Source organism: Solanum lycopersicum, chromosome 6 (genome assembly GCF_036512215.1).
Source record: "Solanum lycopersicum chromosome 6, SLM_r2.1".
Taxonomy (NCBI): Eukaryota; Viridiplantae; Streptophyta; class Magnoliopsida; order Solanales; family Solanaceae; genus Solanum; species Solanum lycopersicum.
Genome location: NC_090805.1, coordinates 44,319,079 through 44,336,199, shown reverse-complemented (window position 1 = coordinate 44,336,199; position 17,121 = coordinate 44,319,079). Strand labels below are relative to the sequence as shown.

Here is a 17,121-nt window from a genome sequence, read left to right as displayed (position 1 = left end):
AATTTTAATCTTATAAAAATGTTTATGTGAGTACAAATCCTCTAAATGAAAATAGATGATCCTCGTAAAAAGTCATAACTCATAATCAATCTCAACTAGTTTAGGATCACACACAATTAATTGATTAACAAATAAATATATAAATCATGACTGTACTGATTCACATTATAGCAAAACTTCCGAATACTATTACTGGATATCATTACCTCGAAAATAAAGAAATAACCTCTAAGGAAATTAAGAAAAATAAATTTTGTAAGTGACACTTTATACTGATCGTCTCCTTTACCCTTCAACACCATGACCCATGTCCCTGTCCATCCCACCTTGGAGTGATACTTTGCGTTCACTAAGCAAACATAAATAAATAAATACCAAAAAACATTTATTTTTCGAAAAAACATTTTTACTAAAGTCTTCTCCTAGCGACTAAGGAACATTTTAGGAGGAAATACTGCACACGTTTGATTTGAACTTATCTTGACCACCTTTTAATTAAGTTGGGTGGCCTGACTTTAAAAGCAAAACAGACTCATTCATTGTCTTATAACAACCAGCCAATAACGAGCGAACAAATGTACAAACGCAATTACACAAATACATAATTGCATTTTGTATAATTAGTCAAAGCAAGAGGCCAGTCCTGTTTCTATCATTCTTCAAAACAAACATGCACACCACGTTCTTCCAACCATTCACTTAAACTAAGAATTAAACACCAAAACATCCTCTCCACAATTTATCCATCAACAAAACACTTTGCCTCTATCCCTTCCTCTCTGTACCTGCACAAACACAATCAAAAATTTTCATTCTTTTTCACCTCATAAACAAACCCCATTTCATTAACTTTCTTGTTATAAGTACCATTTTTATAGAATGTGTTAATCATGATTCTTGAGACGAACAATAATTCAATGGCTGGATTCAAGTCACGTTTGGCTAACGATTCAACGGTCACTAGCCCTCGTTCAGGTAAGTCATTTTCTTCCCTTTTTAGAAAAATCACAAAAAAAAATACATTTTGTGTGTGTGGGGATGGTTCTTGATTTTGTTCATTCTCCATGAAACACAAAAACTTTAGTCAATTGTTTAAAGCCCTGATGTCTCTGATAATACTAATTTTCATAAAGATCTATATTTTCAATATATCCTTTCTGTCACCGTGTGACAATCTCAAGATTTTCACTAAGGGTATTCAAAATACAAAAAAATACATGCATGAAGAAGCTAAACGGATTCAACATCTAATATATATATACATAAAAAAAATAATTATGTCTGCAGTGTAAGTATTGATAAAAGAGGGGACCCTAGTTCCACCATTGCTGTCACCTTTAATGCTTTACTTTTGAAAAGAAAAATTGTGCTATGCTTGAGGGTCTTGAATGATTGAACATGTCTAAAGCATTAATTAAGGTTATCTATCCAAAGTTAACAAAATGTTTTATTTCTCCTTTAGGGGTAATTATTCAAAAAAAAAAAAATCTTTTGGGTGAAAACTGAAAAGTAATTAGTGAATGAATTGATATATTGTAGTCAAAAGATGTGGTTTGCATGTTTTATGCATTCAGGGGTGGAAGCAGAGGGTGCAAGGAGTTCAAATTCTATGGTAATATGTATATATATAGGGCAAAAATGATTTTTTTTTCCGCGTATATGTAAGTTGATGAATCCCCTGACATGGGATTTTTTTTGAAGCCCTGGCTCCGCCACTGGCATTTACCACATACTGAGTCTTTTGGTCCTATTTAGATATGGAGTTGATGAAGGAAAAGTTTTCAAAGCTGCTCCTTGGTGAGGATATGTCTGGTGGAGGGAAGGGTGTCTCGTCTGCGCTGGCTTTGTCAAATGCAATCACAAATCTAGCAGGTAATCATCAGTGTATAACTAAAACTTGTTGATCTGTTGTTAATCGGAGAAGTCAACTTTTCTTATCTATGTATGATATGTGCAGCTTCTGTTTTCGGAGAGATGAAAAGATTAGAGCCAATGCCAGCTGAGAGAAAAGCAAAATGGAGAAAAGAAATTGGTTGGCTTTTATCTGTTACAGATCATATTGTTGAATTTGTTCCTTGTAAACAAGTTTCAAAAGCTGGAACAAACATGGAGGTACCTCTCCCTCTCTCTCTCCTTCGAACTTTTTGTTGCATATTTCATATATCTACCGTACAACAAGAGTGATCGATCATACGTTCATTTAATTTCTCTATCAGGTTATGGTAACAAAGCAGCGATCTGATCTTCAAATGAACATTCCAGCTCTACGGAAGCTAGATGCAATGCTTATTGTAAGAGATATGAAGTTTTTCTGTTTTCCTTTTCCTAAGTGATCTCCATTGTCCTCATTGATGTTTATGTCTGGATTAATGACCAACAGGATTGCTTAGATGGCCTTAACGATCAAAGTGAGTTCTCGTACGTATCAAAAGATGATGAATCACAGGAAGAAAAAAACAGCAGGAAAGATGACAAATGGTGGATACCTACTCCTAAGGTTCCTCCTAACGGCTTGTCTGATCCAATGCGGAAATGGCTGCAATTTCAGAAGGATTCAGTAAACCAAGTTCATAAAGCATCCATGGCGATAAATGCTCAAGTCTTGTCAGAAATGGAGATCCCAGAAAGTTATATAGAATCCCTACCTAAGGTCTAAAAAATCATGAACCTCACTTTTTACTTACTTCAAGCTTGTGATCTTGAGTTAACATTTCCCTTTTACTATGTTTAGAATGGGAGAGCAAGCCTAGGAGATTCGATCTACAAAAGCATCACCGATGAATACTTTGATCCAGATTACTTCTTTACAACTATGGACATGTCTTCAGAACATAAAATTTTAGACCTCAAGGACAGGATTGAGGCTTCTGTAGTTATTTGGAAACGAAAGATGCATGCTAAAGATGGGAAATCATCCTGGGGTTCAACTATTAGCTTTGAGAAGAGAGAAATGTTTGAAGAAAGAGCAGAACTCATCTTATTAATTCTTAAGCAGCGGTTCCCTGGAATTCCTCAGTCAAAACTAGACATTAGTAAAATCCAATACAACAAAGTACGAAACATGCACATTTTGATTTATTTCCAATTTCATATTCTAGAGCATCTAGACTTGTTTTCTTTGCTTCTATTAGGCGATTCAAGTTCTTTGTCATTATGAGATCATCCATATACTAGAGGATCTAGTTTCTTGGACTTCTACATGAATTAATGGAACGAGATTTTTGTTGATTTTGCAGGATGTGGGACAAGCTATATTAGAAAGCTATTCAAGAATAATAGAAAGCAGGGCATTCACAATCATGTCACGAATTGAAGACGTTCTCCAAGCAGATGCTATGGCGCAAAATCCTTCCAATGGAGAAGTAAAGAGACCTTTATCAGATAAAGAAGAAGAAGGGAAGCTTAACTCTGCAGAGAATGGAGCTTCAATGACACTTTTGGACTTCATCGGTTGGACACCTGATCAAGAAGACAACAACCCAAAGAAAGATTTGAAGGAGGACCCAACTTATAAAGATATTAACGCGAAGATTAAATGCAGCCCTCCTAGCATAGTCACCAACAAGAGGTTTTCTTACCTAGAGAACTTAGGTATGTGCAGAAGTCCAACTGCACGTCACTAATTGCTTGACACTGCAGAATTTTAGTTTACCTCACGAGGACTGCCATCAGAATTCACGGAATTCTGGAAGCTCGTCCTCAAATGTACATATTCAGATGGATCTCACCCATATAGGATTCAACTAAGCCATTCCTTTTGTAAGTAGGGAAAATTTAGTAGACCTATCGAGTCTGTGGCACTTCTTTTGAAGTGATTTACTGTGTACAAGATGTCACCTTGTTGAAAAAACAAAGTGAATTTTTTGATTTTTTGCAAATAGTACTATGTTATTTTGTATGGCCTTTGGTCTTTAGATTTTATTGGAAAGGAAGTATGTAAGAGAGATTTGTTGTCCTTATCAGTCTACCTTTTCTTTCATGTTCTTTTCAGAGTATTGTTTACAATATCACAAAGGCATGATGAACCACGAAGATGAAAAAAAATATCATAAGCTACAAACTTCGAAAGCAATGCTTTGAACTTTCCAGAAGATTTATCTTGTTGTAACAGAGGTCTGAGGTAAGCTTTAATGTACACTTACAAGCTGTTATATAGATGATACATCAATAACAAAATGAAGGTAAAGAAATTTTGATTGGGAAGCAATTAGATCTTGCCACGTGGACCGAGCTTTGGTGGAAGTTGGGGGCCTTTCTTGATTGGTAGGATATCTCCTGATGCAGTTGAACTGAAGTAAGCAAGAGTTGAGCCACCTCCCAATATCAAGAACTTGAGCAACAGACCTCTCTTTGTGAAAGGAGCAGCAAATGTCTCAAAGAACTTGCTCTACCAAATACAAAATAATAGGAGAAAGACAGTTATGACTCAGTAATGTTCTGGCGAATAATCGATGCTGAAACTAGCTAGTCAACTATGAGCTAACATGCACAAAACAACTAATGAAACATTTTTGAGATAAAGAATGTGAAATTTTCTTTTCTCTAAGGGGAGAAAGACAAATGACACCTGAAGGGAGTTGTAAGGTGAAGGAGCATCTGATCCATACAAGTCCCACTGACCAGTTGTGTTGCCCAAATCCTCCAAGTCAAAATATACACTCTTGTCACCATATTTTGCAACCACAGCACCAGCCCTACACAAAACTATCATAATCAGTCGAAGCAAAAAAATATATAAATGCTGACAGGCCTATAACTCATCTTTAATTTCCATCTTCGAAAGCTCAAATGTATATAATAACATTTCTTAACATCCTCAGATAAACCGATATTGGTGGGAGGTAACAGGTAGTCGAACACACACCATGGTTATTAAGAAAAAAACTAATTCAATCTTTAACTTCACCACTAACCAAACTAAAGTCCAAGTTGCTTGGCTAAACATTTTAGGAATAAATAAGTAGTTGTGAGCAGTAATAGAAGTTGTTTTTCAGAAATTGAAGTTTTGGAGCGTTAATCAGTCAAACACAACTGTTTTTTCTAATATTGACAAATTGCTTTGCAAGTTGATTCGTCAAACACAAATTGCTAAAACAATAAGACTTCCTAAAATTGAAATAAGCAGATATTGATCAAACGGGCTACTAAAATCCGAGACATCGGCCATCCAGTACCTTACCTGGATTTAGATTGCTTCACATTGAGGCGAGATGATTTAACATTCAGCTTAGTTCCAGCAATGGAGCTTCCAGCTAGGCCCTTGACACTACTGGTGGGCTTTACTGCAGTAAGAGTTGCCATAGACGCCATTATTGGGCTCTGCTTCAGACTAGGAAATTACCTGTGGCTCAGAAAATGATGTGATTGTGAATATGTTATGGTTTTGTTTGAATCTTTTTTTCGCATGGATTTGAACATGACACGTTGGAAACTGGATATATTTCTAGAGAATTGGAGTCCCATTTGAGTGGTGACACATGGATTTATCATTATCCTATCACTTTTAATTATCCGATTCCCACATCGTTAAGGGGAGGGTAAACCGTCACTGCTTATAATTGAAGTCTGAATGTTTCGTTTGTTGAATTGGTATCAGTTGATTTTTAGCTGTCTTTTGCTATTAGTCCCTTGATATTCTAAAAACTTTATCTGAATATTATCTTATTCTAACAATTGTTCATTGCTTATTTCTATTAAAAAAAAAAAGAAAAAACACTATCTAAATTTAATCTGAAAATCAACTAGTTCTAAGCCTTCAATCTTTATGGGCATTTTTTTATTTTATTTTTATCTTTTCAGATTTTGTAGGTATAAAACTGATGATCTTTTATGTAAAAATGAAAATCATTTATAAGATACTAACATAAACTAAATAACAAGTTTGTAAAAGATTACGAATAGAACTTTCATCATGTTTTTGTCTTTCTCAATCATATGTACATTGCCCATATAAATAAGAACATAGTGAAAATAGTCCTTACTCCTTAATGTACGAGGGATGAATTATTTTGGTCTTAAGTTATTTACCCCTTAGATTAAAAATAATCTCTGAGAAAGATAGGTAAGAGTAAATTGTTTTTATTAAGAGAGAAGTATTAAAAGCGCCCTTAATTTTGACGTGAATTATTAGTTTCATTTTGAATTATTGACAGTTTTAAAAATATCATTTACTTGACTGACTCAACTTAAATACTTATGTAATCTGCCACATGACATAAAAAGTGGTTTTGAACTCTTGTAGGAGTATATAATTTTTAATAAAAATTCAAAAGAAGAGTTGAAAACACTACTAAACTTAATGAGAATTTATAGGTCATTTGGTTTGAAGACAAGTTATGATGAGACTAATTATGATTGAATAAGTTATGTTGAGATAATTTTTTATTGGTTGTTTGGTTTGTCAAATATGCATTACACAATTTCTAAGAATGAGTTATTTGTTTACAAAAAAAAAAATATCCTCTAAGAATAAGTTGTTATGTTATAAAAGAGGATAATTTTGTTATTTTACATTTTATCTCAAGATAATTTCTCTCGGTCATAATTAGTAATTTTGAGATAAGTTATCCCACACTTTATAACTAGACAAAGAATTGAGGAGTACTAAAAACTTTTTCCGAGATTATTTATTTATCTATCACACGAAACGATTCCTAGGAATATATTTTATCCATCTGAAAAAAACAGAGCATATTCAAGTTTAGTTAGTCAAGTACATGAGTATTTTAAAGTGCGTCAATAGTTTAAAATGAAATTAAAAAATAATAATTCACACCAATTTAACAGTGTTTTCAATCTTTTTTTTTTTGGTCAAACTTAACTCTTTTTAACACATGTGCAACTCACATATCACAATATGGAATTGTGAGATGGAATCAGCGTTTGGACATGTAATTTGACGCTGATTTCATATTCTCAAAAAACCATGATGTGAAAATTTCATATCATGATTTGATATATTTTTAATACAAAGATCGATCCATACGTTTATATTTTGTTAAAATAACCCCATATTTATATCTACTAACAATTTATTTCATATGTAAATAAAATTTATAATCACATATTACTTTTTAAAAATTGGTTATTCTTACTGACATAAAATTTATTATTCTCACCAACATATAGTCTTTTTAACTCGCAGTAATAAATTTGTTCTCTTCATATACTCCAACACTTAATTTATTACTTCTGTCGTTTTATATTTAATATAATCAACGTAACAATGTTGGTTCATCTCTTCTGTCTCTTGATCGAAAAATACAAGTACAGCGTAAGGATTTTGTCCGTAATATATGGGAGGATTATATTAGATACTGGTACACTACAATTAATGTTCAATAATATTTTTATTGAATTAAAGTTTGATAAATTAAAATAAGATGAAACAATTACTACAGAGAGGAACAAATAACTTTATCATAACTTATTATGTGATTTTATAAATTTTTATTTACAATAATAAAATTCAATAAACAATTGGAGTCATTTCAATAATTTCACAACTTTCATACATGTCTAAACAAAACTTTAATTTTGTAATTTCATATTATGATATTATATAGCGTGGGAAATGCTGAATTTAAAGAATTACTCTACAACAGTGTGGATCTAACTCCATCCCAATACGGGTACTTATAACAACAAAATTTAAATTCCCAAAACTGGCAGCAGCCTATCTTTGACCAAATCTACCATAACGTAGTACTCGTTAATGGCTTTCTGGTCTAACCCATTCCTAATAATCTGTGGGAAAAATAGCCAATCACCGGTCCAAGCCACAAACGCCAATGTGACTACACCGGAAACCACCCTATTCATCTGCCAGCCGCCATGAAAAAATTTCTTCACGGTAACCTCTATGCACACACAAATTCCATGTAAGACGAAGAACCAAGTCACTTCCCATGTGGGTCTCACGCGGGAGAGGTAATAGTAGATCAATTCATGCATTAACCCAGAAACTAAAAATGTAGCAAAAATTGCTGGTAAACTGGCTAATTCCTTCCCTAAAGAAGAGGTTAAAATACCCCTGACAGGAAAATACACCGCCGGACGTAAAATCCCCGGCACCATTAAGTTCCATCTACGGCCCCAAAAGTCTTGAAGTGAGGTGGCGATGTATGGGTCGTTGAATTGAGGCTCAATTTCTAGCCCTAGAAGAGCTCGTACTGGGATAACTGTGATTGCAAGGATTAACTCCACTGCTAGATAAATATGTAAGCAATAGAGAACCAAAATAACATTTGAATGTAAAAGTTCTCTGTAATTGTATACTCTAATAATAGCTGCCAACAGGATTATTTTCCCCCAAAACAAACCAGGTGCTCTTTCGGTACTCTGCACCGACTGAGTTGATGAAATTTTGAATCCGTCTCTGATAATGTAGGTTGGTTTAACCGGGAGAAGGGCGATAGAGAGGAAATGAAGAAGAGGTAAAGAAGAGTAAGAGGATAAAGGCCCTCGATCGAAACAAAAGAGAAGCAGCTTGAAATTAGCGAGCCAGACGAGGTAGAAAATTGTGGGGGCACCAAGATGGAAGGAAGATAGATCGAGAGGGAGAATGAGAAAGAAATAGACAATGGGAAGAACAAAGAGAAGCCTTAGGACGCCGCTAGGAATACGGGTTACGCAGTAGTAGCAATAGCATAAAGCTCCAATAGCTGCAAACCATACTCGGATGAAATTTTGGAGCTCGACATTTACATCCATGGCGGCCGATAGCTACTCTGTTTTTTGATCTACTTTCTCTCCCTTAGTTTTAGCAGACACAGTTTAGGAAAAGTGGATGCAAAAAGACTTGACTAATCTTTGGTCTTTTAGGTAAATAGGAGTAAAAATGCAAAAAGAAAACAAAAGCACTTTTTAATTAAAAAATAAATGTAAAGCCTATAGCAGTATATTCACATGTGAAAAATAAAATAAAATCATGCCCATGTGAATACTGGAGTATTGAATAGTGGTGGATCCTCATGCTTCTATCGAATCGTATTATGAATTTTTTTATTTAATTTTTTATTATCTGGAGTTTTGAACTTATCAAAATTAGATTTTTAAATTTCTATGACCATGTATGTATCTCACTCTCCCTTGTATAGATAACATGTTATATCCATGTCATATATATTAATGTCAAGTCATAATTTTTTCATAATAATTTTTAAATTATTAATAAAAATATTAAATAAAAGACAATTTTTTTAAAAAAACCTATTTTATTAAATAAAATAATCCTCCACCTTCCCTAACCCGCCATCACTGTCAAAACTCCACCATCTCCATATTCCCATTTTTTTCTTCTTCGATTTTTTCACAATCCAACAATCTGATGAAGTCATGAAACTACTTCACTCCCCGCTAGTGCCATTTTAATTTGTTATTGATATTTCTAATCCTCCCTATTTTTACTATTTCACCACCAAGCCGGCATCGAATCCAATTGTAAAACCCAATATAACATTTTTGATTTTTTGGCACAGATAGCAATACAAACTGGTCGGAACAAGGTAGAGGATCTTGTCGATGCGGAGAAATTGATGGAGCCATTGTGTCGTCTCCATTTTTTACGGTGGCGTTTATTTTTGCTGGCGTCATCGCCATTTTTACCAGCGAAATCAAAGTAACAACAACCTAAGTCATCTAACAATCATAATAACAACAACCAAGCCAACTAACAACCAGATCTAACCAAAACTTTTCATAATCCAATGCTAACTACTATTTCACACCCCAAATTGCTTACAAATACAAGAATAATTTTGACATCAAAAGAGGTCAAGTTACACATTAGAGATATCAACAACTCCACTAATTTCTGATTTTTCTTTGCTTATTACATTCAATTTTTTTTGTCCAATTTCATTTTTTATTTAGGATAACAAAAAAAAAACAAGAAAGAAATTGAAAAGGAGTAAGGAAAGACAGAAAGATAGAAATCCAGGTATAAGAGGGGGGAAGAGGGAAAGTAATGATTGAAGAGGAAAAAAAATAGGAATGGGTGGGGGGAAGAAGAAAGAAGTGAAAGAAAAATGAAGATAAATAACAATAGGGTGTGGATTAGAAAGAAAAATAGGTTGAGGTTGGGGTGGCTGTAAAAAAGGTAGTGTGGGGAAGAAGCTGGAGGTAGTGTGAGAAGAAGATGAAGTTTTTTTTTCCTTTTTAAATTTATTTTTTAAAAAAATAATTTTAATAACTTAAAAGTAAAAGTTGAAATTTCAAATATCATATTAACTTGCCTTTGCAAGCGTGTGACTACACTCTCTTGCCAACTCATCTATATTAATGTCACATAAGGAAGAAGAGGCATTTAATATATTGTGTTATGTTGAGTATAAGGGTCCAAATAACAAAAAGCTAAGTAGAAGAGTCCATAATACAATCCGATACAAGTAGGAGGGTCCACCAGACTATTCTACCTATCTATTTATGTGCATTTACTATACACTAGATACAATCGGGACTCGATAGATATTATTTTAATTTTATAATTTTGTTAATAATTATTTTTATAATTTTTCTTAAATCATAGATGTGACATGTACAATATTTTAAGAGTTACTTAATTTTTAATATAATTTAATAATTAATTGTTTTTTATGTTATATAAAAGGTGAAATAAGTAAAATATAAACACAAAATATATTTACGTAATCGAAATGTCAAAAGTCTTAAATGAGTACCCCAGACCTTGTACTTTAAGGAGTCGTTTGGTGTGATGGATAAGAGAAAGTTATCCTGAAATTTTTTTTAGCGTCTCTCAATCCATTGTTTGGTTAACCAGGATGTGATAACTTATCCCAAGATTAAGGAAAATTGTATGAGTATTCCTTTAACCTATGCTCGAAATCACAAAGACATACTTATATTATATTAAGGTCCTATTACCCCCCTAACTTATTTTATAAATAATTTTCTATCCCTTCTCGACCTACGTGGCACAATCTTGTGGGTCTAGCGCGTGTTGACATTTTTTTTCAAACTAGAGACACGTAGTATGTTACTGAGATTTTCGGACATAGATTGAGCCGATACTTATACATTTTCCCCAAGATTAACAATTAATATTGGGATAAGTTATCCCTCTTTAAAGGTAGAATAATAATTTCAAGATAATTTATGCTGAAATAAAGTATGTAAATTACCAAAATTTCCTCTTTAAACTCTCTTTTATACACTACTTATATATTCATGTATATTAATATAATTTTAAACAACTGTAATAACATTCACAACCTTATTTACTCGTTGTTTTTATTATATATTTTTTCTATTTAGAAACTACATTTTATAAATATAATTTTTATTTATAAATATATTATAAGTCGACTTTTTTACCTAATTTTACTTTTATTTATATTTTAATTTCTATTAAAATATTCACTCCACTGCTAAATTACATAGTTTATTACTCACCTAAAAATAATATTTTATATCCATTTAAATGTAGATAACTTTAATAATAAAATTTCTTTTACTTTGATAAATTTAAAACGAAAGTTTTATATTAGATCGAAAATTTAAATTTTAAACTAAATAAAATGAAAGTTTAATTTTTAAGCTAAATAAGACAAAAATTTTATTCTCAAGCTAATAAGATAAAAATTTTATCTTTAAGTTAAATATGGAAGTTTTATTTTTAAGTTAAATAAGATAAAAGTTTAATTTTAAAAACACACGGCACAATCATTGAAATACATATAAAAAATATTGAAGAAATGACAAAAATCTCACCTTTAAGTTCTCTTATTACCATTATCCCCTATTAGTTTTATAATCCCCAAAATTCCTCATTGTCGGGCATCAGATTATGTATCTCGCTCATCAGATTAGTGTATCTTGTATAAAATGTATATCAAATTAGTATATTATGTATAAAATGTAATCCATCTTACTTAACGATTAATGTGTCTCGCACATCATATTAACGTATCAGCGCTTATATTATTGTATCAGTTTGAGAAATTTCTTTAATATAAACTTACAAGGAATAAATGATAATTTTGACTTAAAAATATGTGATTTTGTCCTTTGCCCAAAGATATTTAAGCTAAATAATATTAAAGTTTGATTTTTGGGAATGAATACTAAAGTTTGCAAAAATAATGTTTAAAAAATTAATTAAATAAAGTGGAGGATATTTTTGTAAACAAATAACTTATTGTTAAAGATTATGCAATGGATATAAATTTGAATGTGACAAACCAAACAAGCATAAAAGCTACTTTTAACATAGTTAATCACAGTATAACTTATCCCAACATAATAAATCTCAAAATAACTTGTATTTAAACCAAATGACCCCTAATTGTCATACTTAAACTAATAAGCCAGGTAACTCTATTTGAAAATAAGCACACAACCGATGGTATATGTTTACTGCCACTTATATATTGGTATATATGTTTATTATTAAATTATGAACTAAATATCATGTTGTATTTTATGCATAACAATGTTATAATTTTATCAAACATAAAATTATTTTTATAATATTTAATATATGAATAACTTAAAAGTAGATTATGGTAATTATCTATTAAATTTATTAAATTTTATTTTTATCAATAAACTTACTCAACTATATCTATTATTAAAATAAATTGACATGACATAATAATATATTTTATATCTCATTTAAATATGAAGCCACGAATAAACATAATTAAAAAATACAGTAATTCCTTTTCTTTGTTAATTTAATAGTCAATAAATTTGACGTAACAAATAAATTATTTTATATTCGATATATAGAAACTCACTTCAACATCTATATATTTCTATAATATGTAAATTTTTTAGTATTTTAATCATTTCCTTCTTAGTTTAATGAGCAAAAGGATCACTACAAAGTAAATTTTGCGGGTTATCTTTGTTGATGTGGAATATCCTAGCCCAGTAAATATATATTACATTGAACATTGATATAATGATGCCAAATTTTTGTTGTTTTTTATTTTAGAATATGAAATTGTGTCCTATATATAACTGGTTGAAGAATAGATAATATTTAAAATTCAGATATATATTGATGAAAGAATAGACATTAATGACTTGTGAAAATGTACACCAATATGAAGCACTAATGTTTAACATACAAAAAATTTATAAATGTAGTGTCAAATTTATATAAACATATAAAATAATTTATTCATCATGTCAAGATTTTTTAATGGTAATTAAGAAGAAAGAAGAATTATAATGAAAATTTTAAATTATGTGTAGTTGTGGGTTCATATTTACATGATATATAAAATAATTTATTCTACCAAAAATAATCTTTTTAATAGTTAATATAATTGAGTAAATTTATTGTTAAAAAATTTAAGTTGAATTGAGGCGAATTTACTTAAATTTAATAGGTGTCATGTGACTATTGCATCGAAAAGATTTTGTAAATATACATAGATAATTGAAGGGAAAGAAAAAAGTCCAAGTATATTTTATGCAGTGACACTCCTTGACATTAGCTTAGCTGATTATGTGTTTGAATCTAGAACTTGTTACTTTTGTTTTTTCCACCCTTTTTTTCACTAATAAAATTAATTGAAAACAGGTTTTATGAAACATTTAATATTATTAATTTTAAAGTTATTTTGAACACATTTTAAAATAAAAACTCATGATTTTTTAAATACTTTTTTTTAAGAAAATGTATAGCAGTGAACCAGAATTGTACTTTATTCATATTGTCTTCTTCTTTTTCAAGAAAATATGACATCATATTTTTTATTTTAAAAGGTGATATTTCTTACCCAAAAGTTTGTATACGCTATTGAAGTTTGAATATTTTATTGATACAAAATAAGATTCAACAAATTTACTAGATAATTTTTCATAGTTTAATGAATATTAAATTATTGACTAGGTGGATTATGCATGTATTAGTTCTGTATAAATAATATACATTTAATATTGATTAGAAGATAAATTATTTATACATTAAATTAATAATAGTGTTTGATTTGCATAAAAGACGAAATAATCAATACATATATGAATTACGAAGACATCTATATGACTGTATATAAATTTTGGATAAAATTTATCACACCAAATATTTATACCAAATCAATATATAAATAACATATATTTAAATTTATAATTTATTTTACTTAATTATAATTAATTTGTATGTGTTTTACTTTATCCACAAATTTATAAATGCTAAATGCTAAAATAACTAGTACTAGATAAATAATTAAATTATGTATAACTAAACTACGGGTTAGTATTTGGGAAACAGAGCCGGTCTTCTGATTCCCACATTCGGCTTTTGCTCTTATTATTGTTGTGGCGTATGTGGCTGCGTGTTCTTCACTGCCCAATCTGCTCCCAATAGCTTCAACTTTCTATATCCTCCATCACTGCTTAATTGTTGTTTCCATTTGACAAAATACAAAGTTCAAATTCTCAGATGGCTTCAATCGTAGTAGCTAAGCTGCATCCTCCTCCGCCCGCCATCACGGGCAGACAAACCCTTTTCGGAACTGTTAACACTTCTACACTTTTCGTCCCCACCAGTAAGTTTTCTTCTGCAACATTCACAATAACAGTTTCAGTCTGCAATTAGTCTTATTGAGGTATAATTTTGAGGTATTGTGTTGCAATTTCATAGGTGAAAATCCGATCAGTAGTAATACCGGGCTTGTAACATCGATGATGCTACTTTTCACTAGTTTTTTTTTTTAAATGACTGTAGTGTCTGGGCCTCGATTAAATTACCTGTTGTTTTTGCTACATTTCACTAGATAGTTTAAAGACTAGTATGGATGTTTCTCGTTATGTAGTGTGTTTAGTCCATAGAGAGGACTTAACAAGAAGAGTTGGAGATACTCAATGAACATTCATCATTTACTAGCAAAAGAAATGTTTCTATTCCGTATTTGTTACTATAGATAGAAAGTAAATGAGCCTGTGAGCGAGGCTATCCTGAATTTGTTATTGACTTTTGGCTACTATGGAATGGAGGTGGATGAACCTGTAAATAGAACATTCATGAAGGTTCGTTTGATATGCGGTTACAGAACAATTAATACTGCTAAACCAGGTAAAATTGACTTTGAAAGCTTGTTGAAGATGCCAAGTCATATTCAGATTCTGGCTTCTGATAAATCACCTTGACAGTTATGAAATTTCTGCTGCTCAATTTATGTCTCGTCTCCTCCTTGGTTTGTTTTTTTCATATATAATAAGGGGTACTGATATTTTACAGATTCCTTCTAATTGTTACTGTTTCTGTAGCAAGACAAGGTCACCTGGCCATCACAGCAAAGGCTACTAGTGAAAGTTCTGAATCCTTATCCTCCCCAAGTGTTGTTAAATCAGTAAAGAATATTGTGAGTGCCCCTTCTTTCCCTTTTCGGCACTCATATCTTGATTCCAAGAGTTCATTTTAGTGACACTTATACGAGAAACAGAATTAACCCACTGCTCATTTCTCTTGGCAAAAGACACCACGTGGAGTTGTAGATTAATGTTCAGTCTGTTTCATTCATTGTTTGCACTTTTGCATAGTTGCATTTTCTGTTGATTGTACAAGGGCAAAGATTCCATGCTACACTCCCCTTTGGCCTTCAGCCCCAGACAAAAAAAAAAGAAAAAAGTCTGGAAGTTGACACTGTAAAGCAACATAGATCTTCTGACCTTACTTTTTTATGATTATATTGGTTGAATTGCATCTTGTTTGATTGTTGAAACAGTGGGACAACCCTGAAGACCGGATTGCTGTAATTGGGTTGGGAATTGCTGCTATTGTTGGTTTCTGGGCTGCTTCAAATTTTGTGGCGGTAAACTTTGTTGCTTTATTATATATAGATGCTGGAGTTATTATATGTCCATACCACATTGAGAAGTCTACGATATGGCCTCTTTGGTGGTTGACAATATCTTTATGACCATTTATTGACAATACCTACCTATCCAAGAACATATTGAGCTCCAATAACCCTTGCTGGAAACATGACTAGTGCAACATATGACCTCATACTAGCAGTCTTACATCATTTTTGGCCCATAATGACCGTTATTTTTTCCAGTGTATTAGCGACAGGATGCAGTGTTGCTTTAAATTATACTGTTGAGAGATTCAAAGATTTTTTTGTTTTTAAGAATTGTGAATGTACTGATGTTCTTTAAGTTTTGAATAGGCAATCGACAGCCTGCCTCTCATTCCAGGTGTGTTTGAATTTATCGGGATATTGTTTTCTACTGTAAGTATTGAAGTACACTTATTTCCTCCTGTATTTATTGTGGAACAATAGAAAGAATTCTGTCTCCTTTATTGTTTCAGGTGTCAAATAGTGAGTTTAATATGTTGTTATTCTGATTCCTCGGCAATCATTGATTTAATGCATTTCCTGTTCTCTCTCTTTTGTAGTGGTTCGTATACAGATACCTCTTATTCAAGCCCAACAGGTAAAAACTCTGTCAAAGGTTGCCTTCTCTTATCTAGTGTCTCCAATCTTACCCCCTCCCGTCTTCTGCTTCATGTCTTTAGCTGTTATATCTGTTTTGCACATATAATAAAGTGAAAAATACCACTAACTTGCTTTATTCACATGCCCACATTTTGTTTCTCAAGCTTCTACAAATCCTTCATGCAAATGTTTGAATTGTTGGTCCAACCATACACTTTGAATTGTTTGCTTCACTTCAGTCATTGTTGATGACTTCATACCACTGCGCTCCACCTGACATGTTCTTTTATTTTTCCAATAACAGGCAAGAATTGTTTCAAGGGATCAATAAATCAATATCAGATATCTTAGGGCAGTGATCTGAAAATATTAGGATGATACAGTTCATGTTGTACTTCTGTATCCAAGCATCACCAAAATGCTGAATCATTTTACAGATGAAATGATATCTTCAGAAATGAGCCAACATTTTTTTTCCTCATATACTGCTTCTTACATCTATAATTTGTTAATATGCCTTTTGCCAACTGGAAGTAGAGTGCTTTCACCATCCCTCTCTCAATTTCCTATGGTTTTCTACTGTCTGCCATAGTCAGACTGATCCAACGAAAACTCTTTAGCAAGTTTGAGTTCACGTATATAAACCAAAAGTGGGTACCCTAATTTGTTTATGATTTGATATTTAGTATTTATTTAAAATTTCTGT

At 31.7% G+C, this 17,121-nt stretch overlaps 4 protein-coding genes across 10 annotated transcripts; 2 read left to right on the top strand and 2 right to left on the bottom strand.

Annotated features, from left to right (window-relative positions):
• The first annotated feature begins 645 nt into the window (after positions 1-645).
• On the top strand, positions 646-3,944 carry LOC101248400 (rop guanine nucleotide exchange factor 12). Of its 7 annotated transcripts, none has more exons than XM_019214400.3 (8): positions 838-975; positions 1,575-1,612; positions 1,756-1,872; positions 1,958-2,112; positions 2,217-2,291; positions 2,381-2,650; positions 2,732-3,052; positions 3,237-3,944. In XM_019214400.3, exons 3-8 carry the CDS (start codon positions 1,758-1,760, stop codon positions 3,621-3,623), a joined length of 1,323 nt encoding a protein of 440 aa, XP_019069945.1. In that variant the 5' UTR covers positions 838-975; positions 1,575-1,612; positions 1,756-1,757; the 3' UTR covers positions 3,624-3,944. The 7 variants fall into 7 exon arrangements, with proteins under 7 accessions (XP_004241732.1, XP_019069945.1, XP_069155465.1 ...); XM_069299364.1 differs by having other exon boundaries at positions 1,575-1,661; XM_004241684.5 differs by lacking the exon at positions 1,575-1,612 and having other exon boundaries at positions 646-975.
• A 117-nt stretch (positions 3,945-4,061) lies between these two features.
• LOC101248983 (photosystem I reaction center subunit VI-1, chloroplastic-like) lies at positions 4,062-5,477 on the bottom strand. The gene is made up of 3 exons (XM_004241686.5): positions 5,180-5,477; positions 4,568-4,694; positions 4,062-4,387 (listed from the first exon to the last, which is right to left on the bottom strand). The coding sequence occupies exons 1-3, from the start codon at positions 5,308-5,310 to the stop codon at positions 4,208-4,210; spliced, it is 438 nt and encodes a 145-aa protein (XP_004241734.1). The 5' UTR covers positions 5,311-5,477; the 3' UTR covers positions 4,062-4,207.
• Positions 5,478-7,650: 2,173 nt separating this feature from the next.
• On the bottom strand, positions 7,651-8,712 carry LOC101248686 (long-chain-alcohol O-fatty-acyltransferase-like). Its single transcript, XM_004241685.4, has one exon. The coding sequence runs from the start codon at positions 8,710-8,712 to the stop codon at positions 7,651-7,653; it is 1,062 nt and encodes a 353-aa protein (XP_004241733.1).
• A 5,475-nt stretch (positions 8,713-14,187) lies between these two features.
• LOC101249276 (protein CURVATURE THYLAKOID 1C, chloroplastic) lies at positions 14,188-16,900 on the top strand. Its single transcript, XM_004241687.5, has 6 exons — positions 14,188-14,519; positions 15,241-15,335; positions 15,699-15,785; positions 16,146-16,208; positions 16,376-16,413; positions 16,720-16,900. The coding sequence occupies exons 1-6, from the start codon at positions 14,414-14,416 to the stop codon at positions 16,772-16,774; spliced, it is 444 nt and encodes a 147-aa protein (XP_004241735.1). The 5' UTR covers positions 14,188-14,413; the 3' UTR covers positions 16,775-16,900.
• The last annotated feature ends 221 nt before the right edge of the window (positions 16,901-17,121 follow it).

Bases quoted from the DNA above. Each gene is read 5' to 3' on its own strand.
- LOC101248400 (XM_004241684.5), top strand. From the start codon at position 891: ATGATTCTTGAGACGAACAATAATTCAATGGCTGGATTCAAGTCACGT. The intron at 976-1,755 runs GTAAGTCATTTT...GGTCCTATTTAG, and splicing joins GGTCACTAGCCCTCGTTCAG to ATATGGAGTTGATGAAGGAA. The intron at 2,292-2,380 runs GTAAGAGATATG...AATGACCAACAG, and splicing joins AGCTAGATGCAATGCTTATT to GATTGCTTAGATGGCCTTAA.
- LOC101248983 (XM_004241686.5), bottom strand. From the start codon at position 5,310: ATGGCGTCTATGGCAACTCTTACTGCAGTAAAGCCCACCAGTAGTGTC. The intron at 4,695-5,179 runs GTAAGGTACTGG...AGTTTTGTGTAG, and splicing joins GTGAAGCAATCTAAATCCAG to GGCTGGTGCTGTGGTTGCAA. The intron at 4,388-4,567 runs GTGTCATTTGTC...TGTATTTGGTAG, and splicing joins CACCTTACAACTCCCTTCAG to AGCAAGTTCTTTGAGACATT.
- LOC101248686 (XM_004241685.4), bottom strand. From the start codon at position 8,712: ATGGATGTAAATGTCGAGCTCCAAAATTTCATCCGAGTATGGTTTGCA.
- LOC101249276 (XM_004241687.5), top strand. From the start codon at position 14,414: ATGGCTTCAATCGTAGTAGCTAAGCTGCATCCTCCTCCGCCCGCCATC. The intron at 14,520-15,240 runs GTAAGTTTTCTT...CTGTTTCTGTAG, and splicing joins TACACTTTTCGTCCCCACCA to CAAGACAAGGTCACCTGGCC. The intron at 15,786-16,145 runs GTAAACTTTGTT...AGTTTTGAATAG, and splicing joins CTGCTTCAAATTTTGTGGCG to GCAATCGACAGCCTGCCTCT.